The sequence below is a fragment of the Strigops habroptila genome, chromosome 4 (genome assembly GCF_004027225.2).
Source record: "Strigops habroptila isolate Jane chromosome 4, bStrHab1.2.pri, whole genome shotgun sequence".
NCBI lineage: Eukaryota > Metazoa > Chordata > Aves > Psittaciformes > Psittacidae > Strigops > Strigops habroptila.
The window spans coordinates 83,409,418-83,432,485 of NC_046358.1; the positions used below are offsets into that span (position 1 = coordinate 83,409,418).

Genomic DNA, 23,068 nt, shown 5'->3' on the forward strand with positions numbered 1-23,068 from the left:
GAATGGAATGGAATGGAATGGAATAGAATAGACTGTTTCCACTGGAAGGGCTCTACAGTGATCATCCAGCCCCACTTCAGGGCTGACCAAGAGTTAAATCAGGTTATAAAGGGCATTGTCCAAATGCTCTGACAGGCTCAGGGCATCAACACCTCTCTAAGGAGCCTGTTCCAGTGCTTAACCACCCTCTGTATGGAAATGCTTCCTAATGTCGAATCTAAACCTCTCTGGTGCAGCTTTGACCCATTCCCACAAGCGCTATCACTGGATGCCAGGGAGAAGAGACTTCCCTGGAGCCCTCCCAGGCCTGCTGGAGCCTGGCTTTCTCCAGCATTTTAGGGGGGTGGTTTAGCAGGTATCCCGTTTGGCTTGTAGGAGATGCAGGTGATGCAGGACAGGATGAGCAGGCGGCGAGCTCAGCCCCGGGCTGTTTGCAGTGGGGTGAATGGTGATGAGCGGCTGGTAGCTCCGGAATTGGAAGGGATGAGTGTGGAGCGGAACGGGTGCCAGCCGACTCCGCTGTGCTAAGCCTGGCGTGAGCACTTAGCTGTGACAGAGCAGCAGCACCGAGGGGTTTACATGTGTGTGAGCCGGCGGGCAGCGAGCCGGGCCCTGCTTTATCACTGCCTGCAGCTGCACAGCCCGTGTCCTGCCAAAAGCCACCGCGTCCTCGGGTGACCATTGGTGTCCCTGTCCCCAGCACAGGGATAAAGCTGTTGGTTGCATTTTCCCCTTTAGATGGCTACAGAATTGAGGTGTATGTATAATATAGACTGCTATGATTTATAAGGTACACACAAGATTGTATTAGCTGTTTGTGCTGGGGGAGAACAGGGCTGGGGACATCCTGACCTCCCATCAGCATTATTCAAGGCCAGGTTGGACAGGGCTTGGAGCAACCTGGTTTAGTGGAAGGTTAGGGTTAGGGTTTAGAATTGGAAGAGCTTTAAGGTCCCTTCCAACCCAAACCATTCTATGGTTCTATGATTCCATGTCCTGATGGTGCAGGACAGGCTGCGGGACCTTGCTCAGTGTGGGAGTGAGGGTTTCTGTGCTGCAGAGAATCCAAAGCAGCATTTCCCCAAGTATCAGCACTTTACACAGCACAAGACCCATGGGCATGGACCCACAGAAATCCACACAGGCAGGACGCAACTCCCAGCACTCATTTATACCCCTGTGCTTCTTTACAGCCCTGCAGATCCCCACGGTGGGTTCCCAGGTCATGGCAATACCTGCAGCACAAACACCTCTTTGCTTTCAGCAGCACATTTTTATCCCAAGACACTATTTGCTCAGCGCATTGTGATTCTAATTCAGCAGATGGTACCAACAGCTGCCAACCCTGCTTCTTATCTCCCTCCTAGCAGGCAGTGCTGCCCCGCTCTGACCCCGAGCAGCGTTGTCACCCATGGCTGTGCTGGGTAAAGACATCCCTTGCCAGGACCCTCAGTGTCACCCAGGTTGGGTATCATGGGACCCAGAGGGTGCTGGACCCCCCCCCCACCAAGGGTGCTGCTGCCCCATAGCCGGGCAGAGGCTGCCACTTAGTGTTGGGAAGGAGCACGGCACCTGCAGCTGGGGACAAGCCACCCCTTTGCTCCTTGGGGGGGTCCCCAAGCTCCTGCTCACACCCCTGAGCTCCCCAGCCTGCCCTGGCTGCGGGTGGTCTTGTTTAAGGGTGACCCTGTTAATTACTGCTAATGGGGACACCCATTAAGTCCTATACCCCCCTGCCCTGTCCCTGTCCCTTGGGGTGCTGCCTTCCCTGCTGTGTAATCCCCTGCCAGCCCTGCATCCCCAGGCAGCCGATGAGCATCCTCATCCCTCTCCTAGCACTGCCCACATCAGCCATCATCCCGCTTTCCATAGGCATGGACATCAGTCAAGGCAGCCCCCAGCCCATGCTGCTCAACAGCCTGCATCCCACTTTTGGGTGATCCCAGCTCCAGACACCCCCCTGGACACGCTCTATGCAAACAAGGTGCTTTATACTCCTTTTTCCTAGGGCATGTGGCACCCAAGGGATGCAGGATGCTGCTGCTGCTGTCCTTGATCTATGTGACTCTAGCAAGACCTGGTCCTCAGTCTTACAGATCCTCGGGGTCTCCTGGCTGCTGGAGCAGAGCTCACTGCCCCTTAGCAGCATAGGGAAACTGAGGCAGGGCACAGCAAAGCAGCGTTGGGTGGTGCTGAGCTGGTCTGTGCTCCCACAGACCTGCTCATCTCCTGCTCCTTGCCCTCATTACAGCCCGATTACAGGCAGAACGTCCTTCCCTGTGATGTTATATTAGCTTCATAGCATTTTTCCACTCCATTTGAGAGGGGAATTCACAGTGGTCTCCAATCAGGACTGCCTTGGCAGTGCCACATGGGTCACCTGGGCTCACCCTGCCCTGCTCTGGATCCAAGGGCTGTGGGTGCCAACTGCCCTTTGGCTGCTCATCACCCCACAGTGCAAACCCCTCCATGTGCCTGCACCCTGTTTCTCACCCACTAAAGAGCTTGGAGCAGGAGGCACGGCTATTCCCATTCCCATGGCTCTTCTTGCCCATACATCTCACCCTGGTGATGTCTGTGAAGCCACTTGGGAAGAGATCCTGCACATTCTGTTTGAGGTCCTGGCTTGCAAACCTTCCTCATGCTTAGAAACCTCACTCATGGTCCTGTTTGCAATGCCCACAGGCAGCAGGGCAGGCAGAGCCCTTGCTGTGGGCAGCCCCAGCCCATTCCTGCCCTCTGGAATGCTGCGGGCTGTGGCCTGCTCCGCATCCAGAGCTGCTCTTCCCTTGCCTCTGCCACAGACGGTTCTGGGATCACTTACCAATTAGTGTGGCCTGCTCATTAAAGCTCATTATCTGCCAGTGTGAACTTGGACGGGATCGCGCGGGCTTGGCGGGGGATCAAAATCTTCCTTCTTTCCAATTGCATCCCGCTCAGCACCCACCCTGCTCTGGGAGCAGCCCTATGGATGCACCAGAAGGCTGGAGGACAAGATGCTGCTGCCTTTTAGAAGGGAAGTGCCCAACAGATTAAGCCAACCCCTCCTGCACTGTCCTGATGCTGCGATGGAGCAGGATGATGCCTGGATTCATCATCTTCCATGTTTTTCTGGGAAGCTGGGGACACACAGCGGGATAAACAGCTGGACTTATTGTCAAACTCTACATCTCAGATTCAAGCTTACAGCCCAACAAGCCCAGACTAGTGATTTTGGAGCTGGGAGGCAGCTGCAGGTATTGGCATGCCTGCGAGGTCACACTTGCCAACTGGCCATGGTTTATCCTGGTGATGGTTCCCTGCCTATCCAGGGAAATCAGCAGGTCCTGATCCAGCAGCTCCAGCTGCCCCCCGGGTGATGCTCAAGCCCCCGGCATCTTTGGGCATCTTTGAGCATCCTTGGGCAGCCCCAGCACTGTGTGACATCCAGCTCAGCTCTGCTCCAGGGCACAGAACCAGCAGCAACAGGGAAATACCAGCTGCCAACCACAGAAATTAGGTTTCTTCTCCATGTGCTACGTTGTGGGAAGGGGCTGGTCTTGGAGGTGTCTTGGCTGTTTTCTCTTTTTAATTGCAAGGATGGATGGGAAAACACAAAACTGACCCAAATCATTCTTCTCCCATCGCCTTGGTGGGTGTTTGAGTTAAATAAGGGCGAGAAAATCCAACAGAATACACAGTTTGGATGGAAACGTCTCCAGTATCTCCACTCATGGAAGGAAATGTCACTGTGCTTGGCTGTGGTTGTGCTGGAGGGCAAAGCCCTGTATCTCCATCCTGCCCCACAAGCATATGGGGGTACATCTGGCCTTGCTGCCATTGCCCATGTCCCAGCCTCTGCCTGGCACTGGGATGTCAGTGCCTGTTGTGGGCGACATGGACCCAGCTCCCTGGGCAAGGATGGGGCCGTTGCTTTGCTGCCATGGGGACTGGTCCTGGGCATCCTGCACCTACAAGGCAAACAAGCCAAAGCCTTTCCCTGCTGGGAAAATCAACCCTGAAGGCAGCCTGGTTTCATAGGAACCAGAGCATGGGAGAGGGAGCCACGGCTTTCCCAGTGCTTCCTTCCCCTCTTTCCCAAAGCTGTCCTTCCCCAGGGAGTCACCAGGTCTGGCTTTCATTAGCGACTGAGCCTGTTTTGGTGAATGGCTCTTGTCAGTATTGATTAAATTCCCTCTTCCCATGTGCTGAGAAATCCCGTTGCAGTCCCTTCCGTGCTACCATCCTAAAATAACTGAGTAACAAGACCCGGTTTAACCCTTCCTTCCTCGCCCCAAGGTGAAATCACCCACTAACTGCTCCTTTGTTCATGGAGCCACCCAGTACCAAGACACAAACCCACCAGCCAGCGGAAAGCAGCTGGTCTAAGTTCAAGCCAAACAGGCTCAGCTTGCTGGAGCCAGGGCTTTAGCACAGGCCAAGCTGGGAAGGCTGCTCCTGCATCATTAACAAAATCCCCAGCAAATGCTCCCTGTGGCACCCAACCAGCTCTCCAGGGCTGCAAATTGTGTCCAGGAGCATCTTCTTCCCCAGCTCCTCCTTGCCAGGGTGCCTTTCACCGCAGGCATCAATGTGCCTCGCGTCCCACGCTGGCCTGGATTAACTGCCTCTTTTATTGCTGCCAATTACTGGCAGCAGGAATGCCGCGGGGATGGAGCGTGTGGATGGGTTACCACCTTCCCAGCCCTAATGATGCGAGGCTTTGCCGGCTGCAATGCAGCCTCAGCTCCCTGTGGGAGTGGGGGATCAACCCACAGCCTGCTTCCCTGCACACCCACCCCTTGCACCCCACATGCTGCAGATGGTACTGTGGGGAGAGCTGTATCCCCAAGCTCTGGCATGGATCAAGGGATGTGAAGCTGATGCCCATCCATAGTGACCTGGAGACCTGGGTGGGAGTGGAGGCAGCGCGGGGCTGCAGGCAGCAGGACCACACTCTGCTGCTGCTGAATGCTCTGAGGCTTCACACTGTGAGAAGAATGAGCAGATAATAGGATTTTCCATCTCCTCAAAGGGCACGCGAGCCAGGCCCCCGCACATTGCAATGCCCTGGGAACAGCCATCAGGAAGATCCCACCGCAGCCACAGGGATGCTCCCAGCTGCAGAGCATCCCTGCGTGCAAATAGGGACCAGGGGGACCTGATTCCTGTGAGGGCACAAGATTGGTGGGCACCATCACTACCAAGGGGGAGGCAAGAGGATGCCAAACCCTGGTGATGCCACAGCAGAAGCCAAGGGGAGGTTCAGCTGCCTCCATCCCAGTGTGTTTTCAATAGGAACAGGAAAGCTGTGAGAGCAGAGAGCGGGCTTTCCACTTCATAATAACAGCCAGGGCATGCACATATCTCAAGGCATTAAACACCCACACCTCCTCTCCTGCACACCTACACTGGCAGCAGCCTGGGGCAGAGCATCCATCCCCAGTGGATGGTCCCTTAGCCGAGGGGGCAGCCGAGGGACCATCTGGCAGCTCATTTGAAGAGCTCCCACATCCCTACATCCCCGCTCCATTTCTCCTCGGATGGCTTATCAGCAGTGACTTTCCCGACAGCAATCGATAGAAAACATTTTATCACCTTCCCAGGCGGCAGGATCCTTGGAGTGGGTCTGATTTCTGTTTCTATGGTGACATCTTCCGGGCTTGTGAAAGATCTTGCCTTTCTTGGTTGTTGTTGGGTGATGGAGACGGGGGGTGGAGGGCGGTTGGTGCTATATTTTGTTGCTGTTGTAGGGTTTTGCCTTTTTCTTATTACATAGCTATATATTTAATACCATTTTCAGTGTAACAAGGAAGTCGACAGCCAGACAAACACGGTGCCTGCAGCTTACTAGCAGCGATGCTGCTTGCTGGGAGGGGCCCCAGGGCAGTTTTCATCCCCAAAACATGCTGCAGCCTCTGAAACCTATTGAGGTTTGAATGTACGTTGGTTTGGGCCGTCTCTCTCCTTCTCTCATCCCTGCCTCCCTCCCCATCCCTCTAGGCTTCTCCTGCCAGGCCTGGAAAAAGCCACTCACCACAGAGCAGGGATGGCCTCAAGCACAAGTGACTGTAGCACAGCTTATTTTGCTCCTCGGCTCTGTTCCTTCCTCCTTCCCCTTCCTTCTTTCCTCCCACCTCCTGCTTTGGTGGCAGGGAAGGGGGTTTGTCATGCAGCCCCTGTCCTGCTGGCTGCGGTGGCCCTGGGACCTGACCACAGGGCAAGGAGTGATGCTATGGGGTTCACTTCGTTTCTCTGATCGCTTCCCATCTCTTCCATGCAGACGTCCTGGGGCTTTTGCTGAGTTATCTGCAACAGAGGATCTCACCGGCTGCCTAACTAATGTTATCATGGCTCTCTCTCATTAGAGATCCCTTTACCTTGTGAACAGCATCATGTCCTGCTGCCTGTCCCTGCTGAAATAGCCCATGTGCTCCGGATGGAAGCAACCCTCATGGAGCCATCCTCTTGCTGGAGCTAGAAAGATGGAAGGAGGGAAGGAAGGAGGGAAAGAAGGAAGGAAGGATGGATGATCTCTTGTGCCTTGTGTTGATACATTTAGCAAAGTAGCCCCCAGCTCCTTGACCCTTGTGTTTTGGGCACTCAAAAGGGAGCCCCACTCCTCCACCAATGAGTCCCCAAGGGGGCTGAGCCCATGTCTGTACTCAAAGGGAACCCCAGGCTCCAGCTTCCCAAGAGCCTGATGCATTCAGCACGCAGCAACCCAGAGAGGATGGGAAACCTGAAGGAGCGCTTCCCAGTGTGACACTGGGATGTACCATGGGAGCTGGCACAAGAAGAGGGACCAGCACTGAGCAACTGGAGGGCTGAGGTGCTGCTGGAGGCTCTGGTCCAGGTTGCCAGAGGTGGGTTTGAAAAGCATCACCGGCTTGGCAACACTCTGCCCTCACTTTCCCATAACCATCAAGCTGCACTGCTCTATTTAGTTAATGTTTGTCAGTGGCACAGCCTTCTGCATGCAGGAAATTAAATAAATAGACTAAAACAGAGGTTTCTTCTTCTTTTTTTTATAATAGGAAACTCCAAAGCTCACAAAGTTGGAACCGTGTCCTGGCGCTCTGCATCAGGCATGGACCCAAAGCACTTAAAAGCGAGGGCAGGAATGGCTAATGCAGGGCTGCCACCACTGTCCCCAGCAAAGAGGAACGTGCTGCCTGTGACACGGATCAACCCCCTGCGTATTTCATCTGCACACAATGCCCTTCTCTTTGACCCCAAATCACAATTATTCCTTGCTCAGCAATCTCAAAATACAGAATGATCTACGTGTGCATTAATGCCACCTATCAATCAACTTCCTATGCCAAGCCAAGGAATGTTGATCCCTAATTTTACCATAAAAGGATGCCGAGCACCTCGAGCTCGACATTATCCTAGGGAACAGCAGCTACGATCAGCAAATCCTCTCCTGGCCATTGACAAATACTTGGATCCTCAGCTTCTCCTAATGGAAACAATCTGGCCGGTTCCTGAAAAAGGGCAAAGCGCGGAGGCCGGGAACGAGAGCAGCACGTTCTCTTCTCTCCTCTGCTCCCAAAAACCCTCTCCGCTTTGGGAAGAGCCTGCAACCCATCCCTGCTGACAGCAGCGCTGCTTGAAGGGAAGCGTGTTTGCTAGGAGGAGTGGAAGGTAATTAGGGATTTGCAAGGCTGGGCATATCCTGCATGTCTTTTTCTTCCTTTGGAGCGGAATGGGCGAGCGTTGGTGGTAAAACCAAGGAAGGAAAGGAAAATACAAGGAAGCGCTTAAAGGAATAGATCAAAACCAGACCGCATTAAATGTCTTTCCAGGTTACTGTGAGGCTGCTGGTGGGGGTGCGGATGGACAGACAGCTTCCACAGTGCCATGATAAATAGCAGTAAGAGCTCTGGAAAGGCTAACAATCCTTGGGCACATGCCATGCTCCAGCTGACACAGGTTGTCCCAGTGCTGTGGAATTAGTGAATTCCCATCCCAATCCGCTTTGGCAGCTCCTGGATCCCGCTCACAGCCCGGGTGGGTGTCACACAATGGGTCCATCCGACTTTCCGCCCCGCGCGCACAAGGAACAATGGCCCGTGTGTCCCTCGGAGGCTCCTCCTGCCGCACGCGGCCGCAGCCGCCCTCCGAACACTCTCCCTCTTGTTCTCCTTGGCCGGGAAGCGTTGGAGCAGCAGGTATTTCCTGCTGTCATCATCCGCCATCCCTGCCTGGCTGGCCCCACGGGGGACACTCTGCTCTAGCTCGCATCCCCTAAGGGACCTGACAAAGCAGGGATGCGCAGGGGTTGCTGTCCCTCGCAGGCAGGTGGCCCCGCTCCAAAGGGACACCAGCAGCTCAACGCATTCCCCTCCCGCTGTGCACATCCTGCTGGAAAAGCTTTCCCTCCTGCCGTTCCAAGCCCCAGCTAAAATGAGGCTAAAAAACGTGCAAAACGCTGTTTTCGTTTCGTTTCCTTTGTGCGCTTCACAGGGTGTTCTGCAAACAGGGCACTTCCGCAGAGTTTCGCTTTGGCTTCCACGTTTGGGAATAAGAGAGAGGCTTTTCTTTTAGTAGGAAAACAGGATTATAGATTAGCAGCTGGGCTGGGAGAGCCCTGAATCATGGAATGGTTTGGATTGGAAGGGACCGTAAAGCTCATCTAGTTCCAGCTCCCTGACTTGCACACATTGCCATGGCCAAACCTGGGTGTTAGCGCTGGGGACACAAGCAAGGAGGGGTCCTGGGTGTCACCCCTCTTGGTGCTGGTGGCAAATCCGAAATGTAAGCAGTTAACCAGCCATAACCACTGAACAACAAGGGCTTATACCGGGTACCTGATGGAGAGGAAAATCCCGAGCAAGCATCAGGCAGCAGTGCTGGCTGCAGCCAATTTTCCTCACTTAATGTGTTTCCTGCACTCATCCCCCTCCCTGACCTCAGCTCCTCCTTGGAGCACGTTCAGCCCCAGACGCAGCGCTGAGCAACAGCCAAGGCCAGCAGGACCGCTGCCATTTTGTCCCTCCCATGGTTTGGATCCGGAGCTCCGGCCATGGCTGCTGCAGATCCCAGTGCTCCCCATGCTGCCTGGGGCAGGGTGAGCAGGGAACACCCTTGGAATGGGATGCTCTGTGCACCCAATGGGGCTGCTGTGGGATGGTCGGGTTTGGATGTGCCACCTCCATCCTTTGCAAAGAATGCGTGTTCCAGATGGAGATGGAAACACAGATCCAGATGAGGATCTGAATCCAGCTCCAAATGCAAATCCAGATGTGGGTCCCAATCCCCATCCAAATCCCGGTCTAAATCCAGATCCAGATCGAAGCGCAGACCCACATGGGCTCCAACCCTGATCCAGCATGGGTCCAAATCCCGGTCTAAATCCGCACCCAGATCCAAGTGCAGACCACATGGCCTCCAACCCTGATCCAATGTGGATCCAAATCCTGGTCTAAACCCAGACTCTTATCCAAGTGCAGACCACATGGCCTCCAACCCTGATGCAACGTGGATCCAAATCCTGGCCTAAACCCAGACCCAGATCCAAGCGCAGACCCACATGGCCTCCAACCCTGATCCAACGTGGATCCAAACCCCTCTCCAAATCCATACCTAGGACACACTCGCGCGGTCCCCAGCACACAACACCCCGCGCACAGAGCGTGGGACCTCCACCGCTGTGCCCAGCACCCAAGCCCTGACCCCGTTACCGGTGCCCACCGTGCAGCGCCCGGTACGGAGCCATGTACGATGCGCGGTGCGGGGGGTCCCGGCGCCGGCGGTGCCCGGCTGTCCCCGGCAGTGCTCGGTCGCGGCCGGCAGGTGTCGCCGCCGTCGCGGGCAGGGCTTCGGGCGCGCGTGCACTTCCGACGGCGCTCGGTCATGCCCCCGACTTTCTTCCCCTCCCTCCCGGCGCCGCGCGGGGCTCCCGCCCGCTGACACCGCCGAGGCGGCTGCACGGCGCGGCGGAGAGCGGCGGGGCCGCCCGGGGATGGCCGCCGGGGCCGCCCCCGCCCAGCGCCGCCGCTGAGACACCAGCGGGGCCCGGCCCCACAGGTAAGAAAGCTCCGGGTAACGGCTCCGGACGGGCCGCGGCTCTTTCGCCGCCGCCGAGGCGGGCCCCGGGGAGGCCGGTGGCTCTGAGCGGGGAGGAACGGGGCGGGGGGGGGGATGTGTGTGACAGCAGTTGTCCGGAGGGGGAGAGAAGGGGTGATGGGGGAGAGCGGGGGGGGAGCTCCTGCTGCCCCGCCGGTGTGCGGGGGGGGCCCTGCCCGCCGCCCCGCGGTACCACCCCGCCTGCTTCGCGTCGCAGCGGCGGCGGCGGCGGCAGCTCCCGCCGGGCCCGCTGCATTCCTGCTGCCGCTGTGGAGCGGCGGTGGCGGCCCCGCTTCCCCGCCGTGCTGCCGGCATCTTCCCTTCCCTTCCCTTCCCTTCCCTTCCCTTCCCTTCCCTTCCCTTCCCTTTCCTTTCCCTTCCTTTCCCTTCCTTTCCCTTCCCGTTCCGCCCGCGCTCCCATCCCACCGCACTCCCATTTACAACCACAGCCCGTACCCGGGGTCCGTCCCCCCCCACTTCGGTGTCGTTTGTGTGTCCCCATGTTCGCCCCCGCCCCAGCTCGACCACCCCTGGCCCTATCCCGGTGACGTCACGGGGGGCAGCGGGGGGCTCCCCGGTCCCCCCCCGGTGCGCGCACCCCATGTGCGGGGATGCAGAGTCGGGGGGGGAACTCGTTGGATCTGAACCTCTCCCCGGGGATAAGCCAGGCTGGGAGCCTGGAACCTCCCCGTGCTCTGCTGCTGCTGCTGCAGCTGCTGAATTCCAGCAAAATTCCAATGTGTGTGTGTCCCCCATTCCCACCACCCCCTGGAAACGTGCGGCTGGAGCAGCAGCCGGAGCATGGTGGTGCGAGCACCGCCATGGGAATTCCAACATCCCAATGGAGATGCTACCCGGCTGCATCCCCCCAGCCCTGGGGTTGGCATCCCTGGTGGAGCGCCGTGGGTGACGCCGGAGGGTTTTGTTGACGTCAGAGCGGGGAGATGTTGGGGTGTGTGTTTGATCCCCGCCACCTTTGATGGAGCGCGATGCCGTCCCTTAGACGTGAGCACATTGGGCTTGACAAAAGCTCTTGTGGCCACTGGTTCCTGCTTGTTCTCCCCTTGGCTGCGAGTAGAGCGGTGCCCGGGCTGGCTGCCCTCAGGTGACCTCCCAAAGTGATGTTTTGGAGGAACAAAAACAACAGTGTGGGTTTCGCATGGGAGAGCACGCCTGAGGCCCTGTGTGAGCGCAGGGAAGGCATCTCTGGTGGTGCCAGCACCTTCTGAGGGCTCAGCCCCAGCTTGTGGGCATCCTTGAGGGTCCACAGATGGTTTTCTGCAGCGTGTGTCTTCCCTGGGGTGGCAGCTTGTGTTGCCCAGATGGGTGAGCAGCGCCGTGGTGGCTCTATGGATGTGGGGGCTGTCATTGGGAGAAGGTGGGGGGACCCACGGTGGGGGCGAGGTGGAGGTTGGCTGTGCATGGTGCGGTTGGGAGCGCAGCCGGTGATGAGAGCACATCTCCTGGTGGCTGTCACCGGCTGATGAAAATGGACCTGGAGCTGCTGGGGGATGGAGTAGAGAAAGATGGGAAGAAGCCAAGTGAGATGGAGAAAAGGATGCGTTCCCCCCGAGTGCTCTTCCCTCCCTGTTCCCTGTGGGATTGAGGCATGGCGCTGGGAGAGGGGGGTTCAGTGTGGGCTCAGAGCCTGTGCTGGGGACACCCGCATGCTGAGCAGCAGCTCTGCAGCTTGGGAGCTGTGTGAAGTTCGAGGCAGGAAGTGAGAAACACACACAAAAAGCACAAATAAATGCTGCGCCTGATAGAAACTGCCGGGTGGATTTAGGGAAGCAGCAGATTTTGGTGCTATGGAGCCCAGAAGTGTGTATCCTCATGCTGGGGACCGCAGACCCACCTCTCCGCTGCCGGCTCTGTCTCCTCTGCAAGCCCCAGGGAACAATTGCATACAGAGTGCTTCGTTTCAGAGCCGCCACAGTCATTTCAGAGACCTTTTAGGCAGGAAAAGTGCTCTGTAGCGTGTAATTTGAAGGCTCTGCTCTGAACCTTCACTGTCGCTCTGCTAAATGATCCTCTGCTCTTCCAAATGTTTGCTGCCTAGAAACCAGCAGCAGTGACCTGGTTCCTGGCCTCGCTTGGTTCCTGATCTCCCTTCGGCCCCGTGCTAAGGTGAGGGGAGTTGCAGGTTGCAAAGAGCAGCCCAGGGTTTTATTCTGCCTTGCATAGGGCCTCTCACATGTCAGAGTCCCGTGAGATTTCAGCCAGTCTTAATCATCTCTCGCCTCTGCCTGAGCTGCAGAGGTTGTCACAGCTCGCTAAAGGATTTTCCAGCTTGGAGGGTTGAGTCTTGTGAAGGCTCTACAGGAAAATATAGGAACCCCAACTGATTTCTCCCAAAATGGGAGTGGGAGATGCAGAACTGTGTTCTGAGGCATCCCTCAGGCTCGGCAGCTCATGGAGGGGAAGGAGGGTTTGTTCTACCATCAGAGGAAATGGCACAACTTTGGTTTAACTGATGGGGCCACAGCGAGCTGAGCCTGGAGGTGATGGGCCATCAGTTAGCCAAGGAGCTTGGTACCACCGGGGGGTTCCTCACCCTCATCTTTCCTCTCCTGCCCATCCCAGCATGAGTTGAGCTAAAACTGCTGTTGGCTGGAGGCACATCTGCAGGAACAGAGCAAGCTGTGGGTTTCCTCTTAACGTGGGCACTGCTGCCCTGCCAGATACAGGCAGGGCTTTGAGTTCCGAGTTGTGCAGGCAAAGGGGAAAGGATGGGGAGAAGGAGAAACATTTGCACCTGAAGGGTTTGGCTGTCCCTCTTTGGCCTGGTCCCGTGGCACAGGGATGAGCACTGGGCTGGCACCGCGCAGGCATGTGCACGTCTCCTCTTGCCTTGCTTTGGATTTGCTCCTGGTTTCCGTCGAGGCAGGGAGAGTCCCGGTGACGGTGGATTTATGCACGTCACCGAGTCAGATACGTGGCCAGGACAGTAGGAAACTGCCTTGAGTCCATCCTCATGGGCTGGATCTGCAGTGCCAGGCGGATACCTGGATCTAACCTGCTCTTAAAAACAGTGGTGCTGGTAAAAACCACCCTGTCCCCAGGCGATTGCTGCCGCTCACTAATGACAGACTTCCAGGGATGCTTCCTCTTCGCATCCTATTCCCTGCAGCAGGACACGAGGCAGAGGAAAGGCATTTCCCTTTCCCTTCTTCACCTCTCAGAGGGATGCTCCAAAGCTACAGCCCTTCTGAAGACCAGGCAGGATGCATCCAAGCTGGGGTGGAACAGGCAGACCCATGCGTCATCCTGCCATCATCTTGTCCCATTGCCTGCTTGGAAACACGCTCAAAATCCACCCGCTTGGAATCGTGTGGATTTGGGATTTCCCTCTGGAGCTGCTGGGGGATGGCTTTCACTCCAGGTCTGGTGTGGAGGAGGAGGAAGAGGAGAAGGAGAAGTAGAGGAGGAGGAAAAGGAGGAGGAGAAGCAAAGGGGGAGGAGAAGGAGGAAGGAGGGAGATGCTGGGGTGCTGGTGTCACAACCAAGTGCTAAGAGCTGGCTTGGAGCAGCACCCAGCCAGTAAAACCTCCACATCCCAGCAAGCTGAAGGCCACCACCATCCATGCAAGACAGAGATGAGCTTCCCAGGGCTGGTGATCACCCCTGGTCCCCAGCGGAAGGGTGGGCATCTCTGCGGGGAGGCTGCTTTGCTGCGGGAAGGCGGCCGCTTGGTTTCTGCTTGTGTTGCGTGGCCTAGTTTTGCGAGCTGGAATATGCTCAAAGCTGGGCTTTCTGAGTTGCTTTTTTTGGTTTTGTTTTGTTTTAAATGACAGCATTTCCCCTTTAAATTTACATCTCTAGCTGGGGAACACAGAGCCTGGTGAGAGAGGGAGTGTGAGACTTTTATAAAAAGAACGAGTCGGGTTTTATTATCCCTTTGAGACGAGCAGGGAAAATCTATACTGAAGGCATGAAATAGCAATAAAAATGGACTTTTTGCCAAAGCAAGATTAATTGAGTGAATCTCAGTCCTCAAGCCTGAGCTCTGAGAGGCTTATGAGCTGGATATGAACCACGCTGCCCCCCTCCCAGGCTCTCATCCCCTGAGGAGGGGAGGCAAATCCTCCCTCTGGTCCTCAGCACTGAACAACGGAGCGCGATGTGATCAGCACCCGAGCAAAGGAGTCACAACTGGGATAAGGGTTTCCCCACCACTTGCAAGCCTGGGGTTGTCTCTAGCCCTGATGGTCCCCAGAGAGAGGACCTTCTCCAGGTCGCTTGGGTTGGAGACCTGCTCTGATGGCATGGATATGATGCTGATGATCTTTCAGTGGTCATCACTCCAGTGTTTCTATCACCATGTCATCCTATCTGGTTTGTGGATTGGGGAAGTCCAACAAGAGAAAGGAGGAAGGCTGGGCACAAGCTCCTTGAACCTGCTTTAGAAGCCAGGAGAGGAACCTGCTGTCTTATCTGGCACTGGGCTCCAGCTCTCCGAGATGCTTTCTGGGCGAAACCTTCAGAGAAAATGAGTCCCCCTCCTGGGTTTTGTTCATCTGGATGTAGACGTGTGGTGCCACCAGCTCTGCTCTCCTCTTTTTGGGGGATAGGATAACAGGAGGAGCCTCCAGACAGAGTGGCAGGGGGAAAGACAGATTCTTTTCAGCAGATGGTGCAGGGAGGACGGAGCTGTATAAACCTCCCGAGTCCACCAGAGAGATGGAGATTAAATAGTGAGAGGGCTGAGAGGCAGCTCCAGGCAGGAGAAGGAAGGAGAAAAAAGGAAAATGGGGGTGGAAATAGGATTGGAGAGTGGAACTGGGGAGAGGAGTGTTGGTTTGAGCATGAATCCTTCTCCCACTTGATGTCTCCCCTTCAATTCGGAGGACCTAGATTCCGTGCCATAAAAACATAGCCCTTTTCAATCCCTTATCTTGCAGGAGCAGAAACAATTGGCCTGCAAAGAAGGAGAAAACAATCTGTTTGACTGACAAACAAAAACACATTTCTGCACAAAAGGAGGAGGAGGAAGAGGCAGCTGTCTGGCTGCTGCTTCGGCTTTTTTCCTTTCCCCTCCCCTCTCCTGTCCCCTTGCTGATGGTGTCGGAGCGCAGCCGCTACCCTTGCCAGCAAAACACCCGCCGTTCTGACTGGCTGGGTTCAATGTCAGGCTCCTGCAGCAAATGTCATTGTCCGCCCTGCTGTCACCAGACGTGGTGGAGATGCTCGAGCCTCGCCGTGATGCTCTCCTGGGGATGGTGTGGGGAAAAGTGGTACCCTGAGCATCAGTGGGGCAGAGCCCATTGGGGACCAGAGTCAGAAACATACTCAAGAGAGAGGGACCAGAGCTAGTAGCTCGTGGTGGCTGAGCTGAGGACAGAGGGGATGTAGGAGATACCTCGTTGGGGGACCCTGGGGAAGTTCACCTGGGTTGTGGGTGACAGGATGATATTGCAGCACTTGGGAGTCATGGTTGGACAACCTGAATGCAACTGGAGATAGTGCTGGAGCCATCTCGGAGTCAGCTCTGTGCCTTGGTTTCCCCTGCAAAGTCAGTGAGATAACATGCAAGTGCTGTAAGAGAACTGGGAGATAGAAGTGTCCTGTGCACCTCAAGTCGTTATCCAAGCAGGTTGTTATCCCAACAAATGGCTATCCCTAAAAAATCATTATGAGAATCACTGTACTAGCCAGGTTGGTGCTGGGGGGAATCTCTTGGACAGGCAGGAGCAGAGCCTGTGGGATCTCGGCTGTTCTCCATCTCTCCAGAAGAAATTCCTCACTTGGAGGCTTTTTTAAAGGAAAGAGAAACTGATTTTTTCCCATGCAATTCCCTGACCAGGAGCAGCAGCAGTTTCCTGCCTGGAACAGCCTTCCAAAGGGACTCTGCTCTGCAGGGATATCTGAAAACAGCCAAATGCCATACCCAGAACCTGGAAAAGCAGGAGGCAGGAGCAGGGCAATCTCTGCAGGGGCTAGTTAGTGCTCCCACAGAGGGAATCTATGGTAAATAAAGGGGCACAAGAAGAAAACCCTGAGGCTGCCTGGACAGTCTTAGTTGCTGTTGATCCAGTTGCTGGTTCGCTACTAGAATCCACTGGAAAGATGATCCCACACTGGTGGATGGTTCACTTTTCCCTGGGTTTTTTTTTGGGAGATGTTTCACTCTACAGCCAAGTAGCAAAATAACATGTCAGAAATCACAGATTCCAGGTGACTTAATAACAAATAATGACTCTCAGTTCCTGAGTGCTTCTCTTGATGCCTCAGTCCGGGCACCTAACAGCCTGGCTTGCCTGTGCATACTCAGCCAGGCTTGTTGAAATGCTGGTATGAATTGAAAGAAACATCCTGAATTCAAGTGAATTCAACAGATCCAGGCTCTGCTTTCTCAGAGTAGCACAACAGAAGCTTTGGGGAATATTAGACCTGAGACATTAGAACAATTTGTTTGGGTTTTTTTCATTCTCGCACCTAAAAGGCAGAATTTTCTGCCTTTTCCTTTCCTCTTTCATCTCAAAGGAAGATGAGGGGACCCATCTCTCCACACGTCAAACTGCAGGGGAAGGAAGATACGAAAGATGACTGGGCTCCTTCTGCAACTTTGGTGCTTGACTTTCCTTCCCAGAAGGGGAAGATGCATTGTCAGCCTGTCTTGTGATCGGGCCGTACCCTTTTGTTACCCTCATAACTGTCATCTGACCAGGCTGGGATGTAAAAAAGCTCCATCTCTACCATTGCTGCACTGCTTTGCACACAGTATTTGGGCAGGAAGAGGCCCAGCATCTCCCTGCCTGAGCAGGTCTGTGTGCCAGAGAGGAAAAAACCAGTGTTATTGAAGTGGCATGGTTGGGCCCTTCCATCAGTGCTGCTCAGAGACACTTGTTCCCTTTTAGCAGTGTCACTATCATGCTGCATCCTCAGCATCACCTGCCCAGCTTCCCTTTGCTGCTGCCTTCTCCCAGCTCCTCCATGCGCTGCTCTGGCTCCCGAGGTCTTCCAGCATCCTCTCTCCTCTACTTCTTCCTGCCTTCCAAACTCTCCCTGCCTTCTCCCTTCAGCTCCTTCCTCCCAGATGAATCCTGCTGGCAGAAAAGGAAGCCTGGTGAAGGTTTGGCCCCCATGCTCAGTGCTGGTAGATGCGATGCAAAGCTGATGCTGTGATAAAGTAAATCTAACAAAGATGTGAAGTTTGGCTCCAGGGCAAGAAAGACCATTCACGTTTTAGCAGACGCCTGCTTCTCTGGTCCTGCATGCTCTGAGCATCCAAGGTGGCCATGAGGAGCAGCTCTTGGGATGAAGACAGAGTTTGGCTCACACCAGGGCTTGAGGAGAGGTGGCCAAGACAGAGTGGGATCTGGTGAAGCCCTGGCTCTTAGCTTCAGACCCTGCAGATGTCTGGATGCTCGCAGTCTCTGGCTGGTATTTCTCATTGCAGAGCCAGCATTTGGTGAAGCATCGCCCACCCTTGTTTTATCCAGACCTACCTGGACCCTCTCCTTCCCCTCTTGCTGCCTCCCTGCTCACTGGCCATGCGCAGGAGGGGAGCAGGCATCTCCCACCCCTTCTACCAGCCACAATCACACCATCCAGAAGCTCATCCTCGATGTTACTCTGCGTTAGCACCTCTTGGGATTTGGCCAGCGTGTGTCAGGGCTATGTGCCTCTTCCTCTCCAGCTGCTCTCCACTCGGCTGCGTCACCCAGAGCATCCCTTCCTCCTGCCTGGGGTTGCTTTGTACATCCTGTTCCTGAGTTATTTTGCCCTGATTTATACTAGGTCACGGGCTTGTGGGTCCCTTACTTGGCCATGGTAGCGCAGCCTCTTCGATTAGGTGTATTTCCAAGCATGACTTCCATCTGTCCATCAGTCACTATAGCTAATTTCTGCTGCATTTACAGCCATACAGGGGCATCCTTCGTATGTCATAATCGCTGGTGGTGGCAGGACTGGGATAAGGGATCTATTCCACGCATTTCACCTCTCCTCCAGTCACAAATAGTTTGGGATTTTTGGTAGTTGCATTAAGTATTCCGAGTGACTGCCATTTCCCCCATCGTCTTCATTATCCCAAATTGTTCTCCAGATGATTTCTGCAAATAATTTGCAGGTCTTTGCTCTTTTGTGAATACTCAGGCTCAAGAATGAGAGTCGTTTTAATTGGGATCTTCTATCACATGGTGGATTTTGGCTTCCCGATTGGGCAGGCTTAATTTTCAGACTCGAGGTTCGGGGAGGGGAACTGTTGCAATTAAGAATTGGAAATTCACTTTCTTCCCATATCTTCTGCCACTTAAAATTAACAGTTTGTCTTGTCTTTTTTTTTTCCCCCTTCCTGGCCAAAAATCCCTGCCGGTAACTTGTTGGCAAGAAACACACTTGGAGAATATAAACAAAAAGGTGGCACCAAAACAGCTAAATTTAACATATCTAAAAACTGGAGTGATGATTCACGGTGGTTTGTTTTGTGTTATTCGCCTCGCTCCGGTAAAAATAATGATCAAAATCATTTAGCATCATAAAAAGGCACAGAGCAAAGGAACATTTATAGCACTTGGTTTCATAAAATCTTCCATCGATGGCTCTCTGTGTGCCCAAGGAACATCCTGTGGGCTGGCCCGTGTGTGGCGGTGAGGTGGTACCCTGGCCCGGGCTGAGGTTTGGCAGAGGAGGAGGAGGAGGAGGAGGGAAGGACCGTGCCACCAGCCTGGCTCCCCACACTGCCTCCATCCGCACCCGCAGCAGACAAGACTCCGGTTGTCTCACTCAGCGCTCCACTCCAGGCAGAGGGTGACCGTAAGTGACTTGCCCAAGGTCACACTCCAGCTCCCTGGTTCAGCTGGAAATAGCTCCAAGGTCTCTCGATCCCCCCTTCAGCATCCCCCTCCCAGCGAGGCGAGGCGGAAAGGTGCAGAGTTCAGATGTTCTCTCTAACTGACAGCCTGGCTCCCGCCACCTCTTGTAAAACCTCCTTGGCTTTATTCTCTGCCCCTCACCATCAGGCTGAGTCAATACAGCCGCCCCTTCTATAACACGGGCTCCCATGGCATATTTATGCCTCTGAAGTGGAGCGTTCCTGTTCGTGCGGCACCCGCACACCCCGGCTGCTCGCTTCCACCAGCTGCTGCTGCCCATTTCCCTTAAAAATAAAACCCCTCTAAAGGTACAGCAGGGACACCTTAAATGCAGAGCTGTGGCGTGCAGTTAATCATATCCTCTTAACGGGTTTATTCGCTCATTAAATATTTAAGACTCGTTTCTCTTTATCAATAGTGTGGAGGCGTGCAGGCCCCGGTGCAAAGATTTATGCACACAATAGGATTGGTGCATTTGGATTTGTTTGAAGAGATCCGAGAGCCATCGAAAACTCAACAGAAGGGGAGATGGTTGCTGCTGCTGCTGCTGGTTTCCTCCGGTGAGGTTTCTGCCTCCTGACTGCGGATGGGAGGTGGCAGGAGGGGAGGTTTGGGGGTGCGAGCTGATAGCTGCCTCCAAATGCCCCCATGGTTTGCTTTTGAAATAGCTGTGCCTCTTTTTGAGGGATGCTGAGGTCTTGGAAGGGGCCTGCTCATGCCTGGCGTGGGTATCCTGTAGTGAAGAGGGTGGTCCATGGAAAACGTGGCGTGTGGAGGCAGGACCTGGCGCTGGGAGCGTGGTTGTGGAAGTGGCGTTTTGATCCCTGCTTCCCGCCGCTGTTTGTGGGAAGAGCTTTGCTGTTGCGGCTCAGATGTGAATTCCAGCTCATCTGGCACTGTTCAGGAGCCCTCATGCAGGTGCAACATCTGTTCTCTCTCCTCTTGTTACCTGGGCTCTGCTCTTCACGCAGGTGTGAGAGCAGTGCTGGCCTTTTTGGTTCATAGAACAGGGGGGACCAATCCCACACCATCACCTTGATCCTGCCTCCCCATCCTTCCCATCATCTTCCTCCTGCCCACCACAGCTCGCCAGCCCAGACTACCGTCCAGAGCATCCTGTCTTCATCCAGCACCCACCATTTCCCACCCTGCCCCATGCCTGGTCCCTATGCAGGGGCTGCTGCCAGATGTGTTGCTCATCCTCAGTGCAGGGAGATGATTCCTCCTGCTGTTGTTCACCCCTCTAGCGTGTGTTCCCCAAGCTCTGTGGGTTGTAATCTTGTGGTGGGGCAATGGGGGGCCTGAGATGGGGTGGAGGGAGCCTGACAGCGTGTGTGATGCAGTTGCACAATGTGACCTGTACCCATCCTTCCACTGAGCGCGTTGCCGGAGCTTGCAGGGACAGCAGGTCCCGGCACGCAGGGCTCTATCACCATCTCAGCGGCCGCTGCTTAGATCAGGAGGGAACATCTCATGCCAAGACCTGTCCTCTCCAGGCTGCAGCTCAGTGTCGGAGATGGCAGCAGCTGACACCCTTCTTTCTGCCCTCCCCGTGGCATCCTGGCAGGCTCTTCCTTTCCTTTCCATACAGCCAAACGTGCCCATTCCAAATACTCCTCTCCGGGAGGCGCTGGGGTGGATAAGGGAGGGTGAGTGGCCGCAGTGGCAATGGGCAGAGCTGGCAGCTCCGTCTCAGAGGTGTGAGAAATACCCCGGCTGGCTTATTGACAGCGCAGAGCTTGGGAAGAGCTTGCATGCGTCACATATTTGCCCAAACCTCTCCTGCTTTGCAACGTGCCCACTAAAGAAAAACATGGATCTGACAGCAATAAAACTGTCGGGCGGCTGCTGCTGCTTGTTTTAAAAGTTCCATGATAGCTTCTTCCCCCCCGCCTCATCCCTTTATTTTTAATAGCTAATGCATCTGTCACTACTTTCCTAATGAGCTTTCCGTAAAGGGCCTTGGGGACCTCTGACTACCCATGTGGGCTTGGGTAGGCGCTTACTCAGGGGAGGCAGAGGGAATTCAGCTCCCTGTTTCACCCCCATCTCCTCCCCAAACTCCTCTCGGAGGGCAGGTTGTCCAGAGGGAGGGGAAAGACAGCAATATCTCAGCACTCGGCGAGCTGGCGTGCACCCCCTGCAATCACAGCCAATAATGACAAAAAGACGGGGCTGCTGCCAGAGATAGAGAGCTGAGCTCCAAGCGTTACAGCAATGTCACAGCCTTGGGACTGCTGCTGGCTGCTACTGGAAAGAAATTTCCTCACAACAGGCAGAGTTATAGGAAGGAGCCATTGATTGCATTAAAAAACACCCTCCCCACCTCTCTTTTTTGGCATGGATTTTCAAGGCTGGGTTTTTTTCCCTTCTCTCCACCCCCCCCCCCCCCTTTCCTCTCCTTCTCTCTCCATTTGCCATTGAAGTTGCGTTCAATAAAACCCATCGCCCGAGAGCGTCTGTTCGCATGTTCTCAGCAGTACAATGGGCAGAGGACTGCAGTGTGCGGAGGCTCAGCCAGCCTCATGCAGACAATGAGGGGTGGCAGTGGGGCAAGGAGGGGGCTTTTACTTTATGTTGGTTTATTTTCCCCCCACCTGCCAGCCCCCACTACTAATTGTAATCACAAAAGGCAAATGGGAAGGGACTGGGGGAGCAAGGCTGTGGTTCACCAGGGTCATGGTCTCCATCAGTCATTCTCCCAGCCTGTTGCTGGGTAAAAGCCTTGGCTCCTTGGTTTAGCAAAACGGCTGTGCACTAAAAGCCTCTTCAACCCCCCCAAAAAACACCCCGAAAAGCCTGTTTCAACTGACTCAAAAAGCATCAACTCCCCATTGCTATCCATGGGAGACTTTCCGTTGACTTCTGTAGGCGCAGAAGGGAAAACAGTGGGTTTGGTGACTCAGGCACAAACCTGGGATCTCTTCCTCTCGCTGATGCTGTTGGCAAATCGTATGGGGGCCACGGATGGAACAAGGATTCAGCAAGGGGCTGAGCGCCACCATCCCTTGTGCCGTTCAATGGGGCCATAGAGGATGCACCACTTGGCAGGGCTGAATCTCTGGCTGTGCTGTGCTTGAGTTCCCCTCAGCCGTAAACTGTAACGGTGCTAACCCTACATTGCATAGAAGCTAATAACTGTTAATGCCAGGGAGATGCTTCCAGATCTCTAGATAAAAGGTGCTCAAGGAGGGAAAATGATTATCAACGTGGGCCAAATAGCTACAGGGGATTCGAAATCTGTTTGTATTTGTAGGATGTAACCACTAAGGAGGGAGAGACTGGGACAATGGAGCATGCACAGCACTAATGGAATGAGCGTAGGAAAGAGGATATCTCGGGAGACCCTTAGAAACCATTTCCCAGTGGTAAGATCTGCTTGGGTTGTTTGTTCTTCTTCCCAGATGAGAGCTGCAGTCGTGGACGCTTTTATCGCTTAGGAACTGGACTAGATGGAGGGCCAGAGAGGATATTGTAGGGATGAGCCTGCGTGGCTCTCCAGTGGGTGGATCTATGGATTTAACTGGTCTCAGCTTCCATTTCTATCTCTCAGAGCTGTGCTTTACAGGAGAGTAATCTGGAATGGACATTTCAGACCTGTTTTTCAATCCTATGGGATGCAGGTTTGGGCTCTAGTAGGGATACAAGGGCATCACTTCGGCATCTTGAGGCTGCAGCAGAAGGGTTGTTCAGGGTAGGCACATCCCCGTCTCATCCTGGGGTAGAGCCTTGGGATACAGTTTGGGCTGAGGTGTGGATTTACAACAGCCCCATGGTAGCGCGTGAGCCTGGTGGTTCCTTGAAGCCGTTTCACTTGCGGATTCACTTTTTCCAGCTGATTCACTTCCTGGTGCAATCCCATTTCTCCTAGCGGGCTCTGAGCCTGGCGGTGCCAGGAGCTGTACAACCCCAGGTTGTTCCCTGGAGATTAAAACCAAGTCAGACAAGCTGTTTGTTGTCTGTGGTCTGGCAGCACTGAGAGACCTGTGCAAAGCATCGGGCGAGGATGTAAGAGACAGGCAGCATCCATCCTGGCTCCCCGGGAGCACGCATCTTCCTTACCCACAGTTCCTCTCTTGCAGTGGCATGCACTGCTCCGAAATCACATCGCCTTTCCCTTGCACCCTGAGACAGCCCCATTTTGTGCTGCCTTTCTCACCACTGAAGACCTGCAGCACACCATGCTCTTTTCTTTTTTT

General features: G+C 54.7%; 2 protein-coding genes across 2 annotated transcripts in view; one reads left to right on the top strand and one right to left on the bottom strand.

The window, feature by feature from the left end:
- The first annotated feature begins 9,791 nt into the window (after window positions 1–9,791).
- Window positions 9,792–23,068, top strand: part of RAI1 (retinoic acid induced 1) — a 74,248-nt gene continuing 60,971 nt past the window's right edge. The window contains exon 1 of the mRNA XM_030484465.1: window positions 9,792–10,014. The gene's annotated coding sequence lies outside the window, so the exon portion shown is untranslated. The remainder of the gene's footprint in view (window positions 10,015–23,068) is intronic.
- LOC115607318 lies at window positions 10,454–12,886 on the bottom strand. The gene is made up of 2 exons (XM_030484469.1): window positions 12,809–12,886; window positions 10,454–11,557 (listed from the first exon to the last, which is right to left on the bottom strand). Exon 2 carries the CDS (start codon window positions 11,511–11,513, stop codon window positions 10,590–10,592), a length of 924 nt encoding a protein of 307 aa, XP_030340329.1. The 5' UTR covers window positions 11,514–11,557; window positions 12,809–12,886; the 3' UTR covers window positions 10,454–10,589.

Coding starts and splice junctions, on each gene's coding strand:
- LOC115607318 (XM_030484469.1), bottom strand. CDS start 11,513: ATGTGCTCTCATCACCGGCTGCGCTCCCAACCGCACCATGCACAGCCA.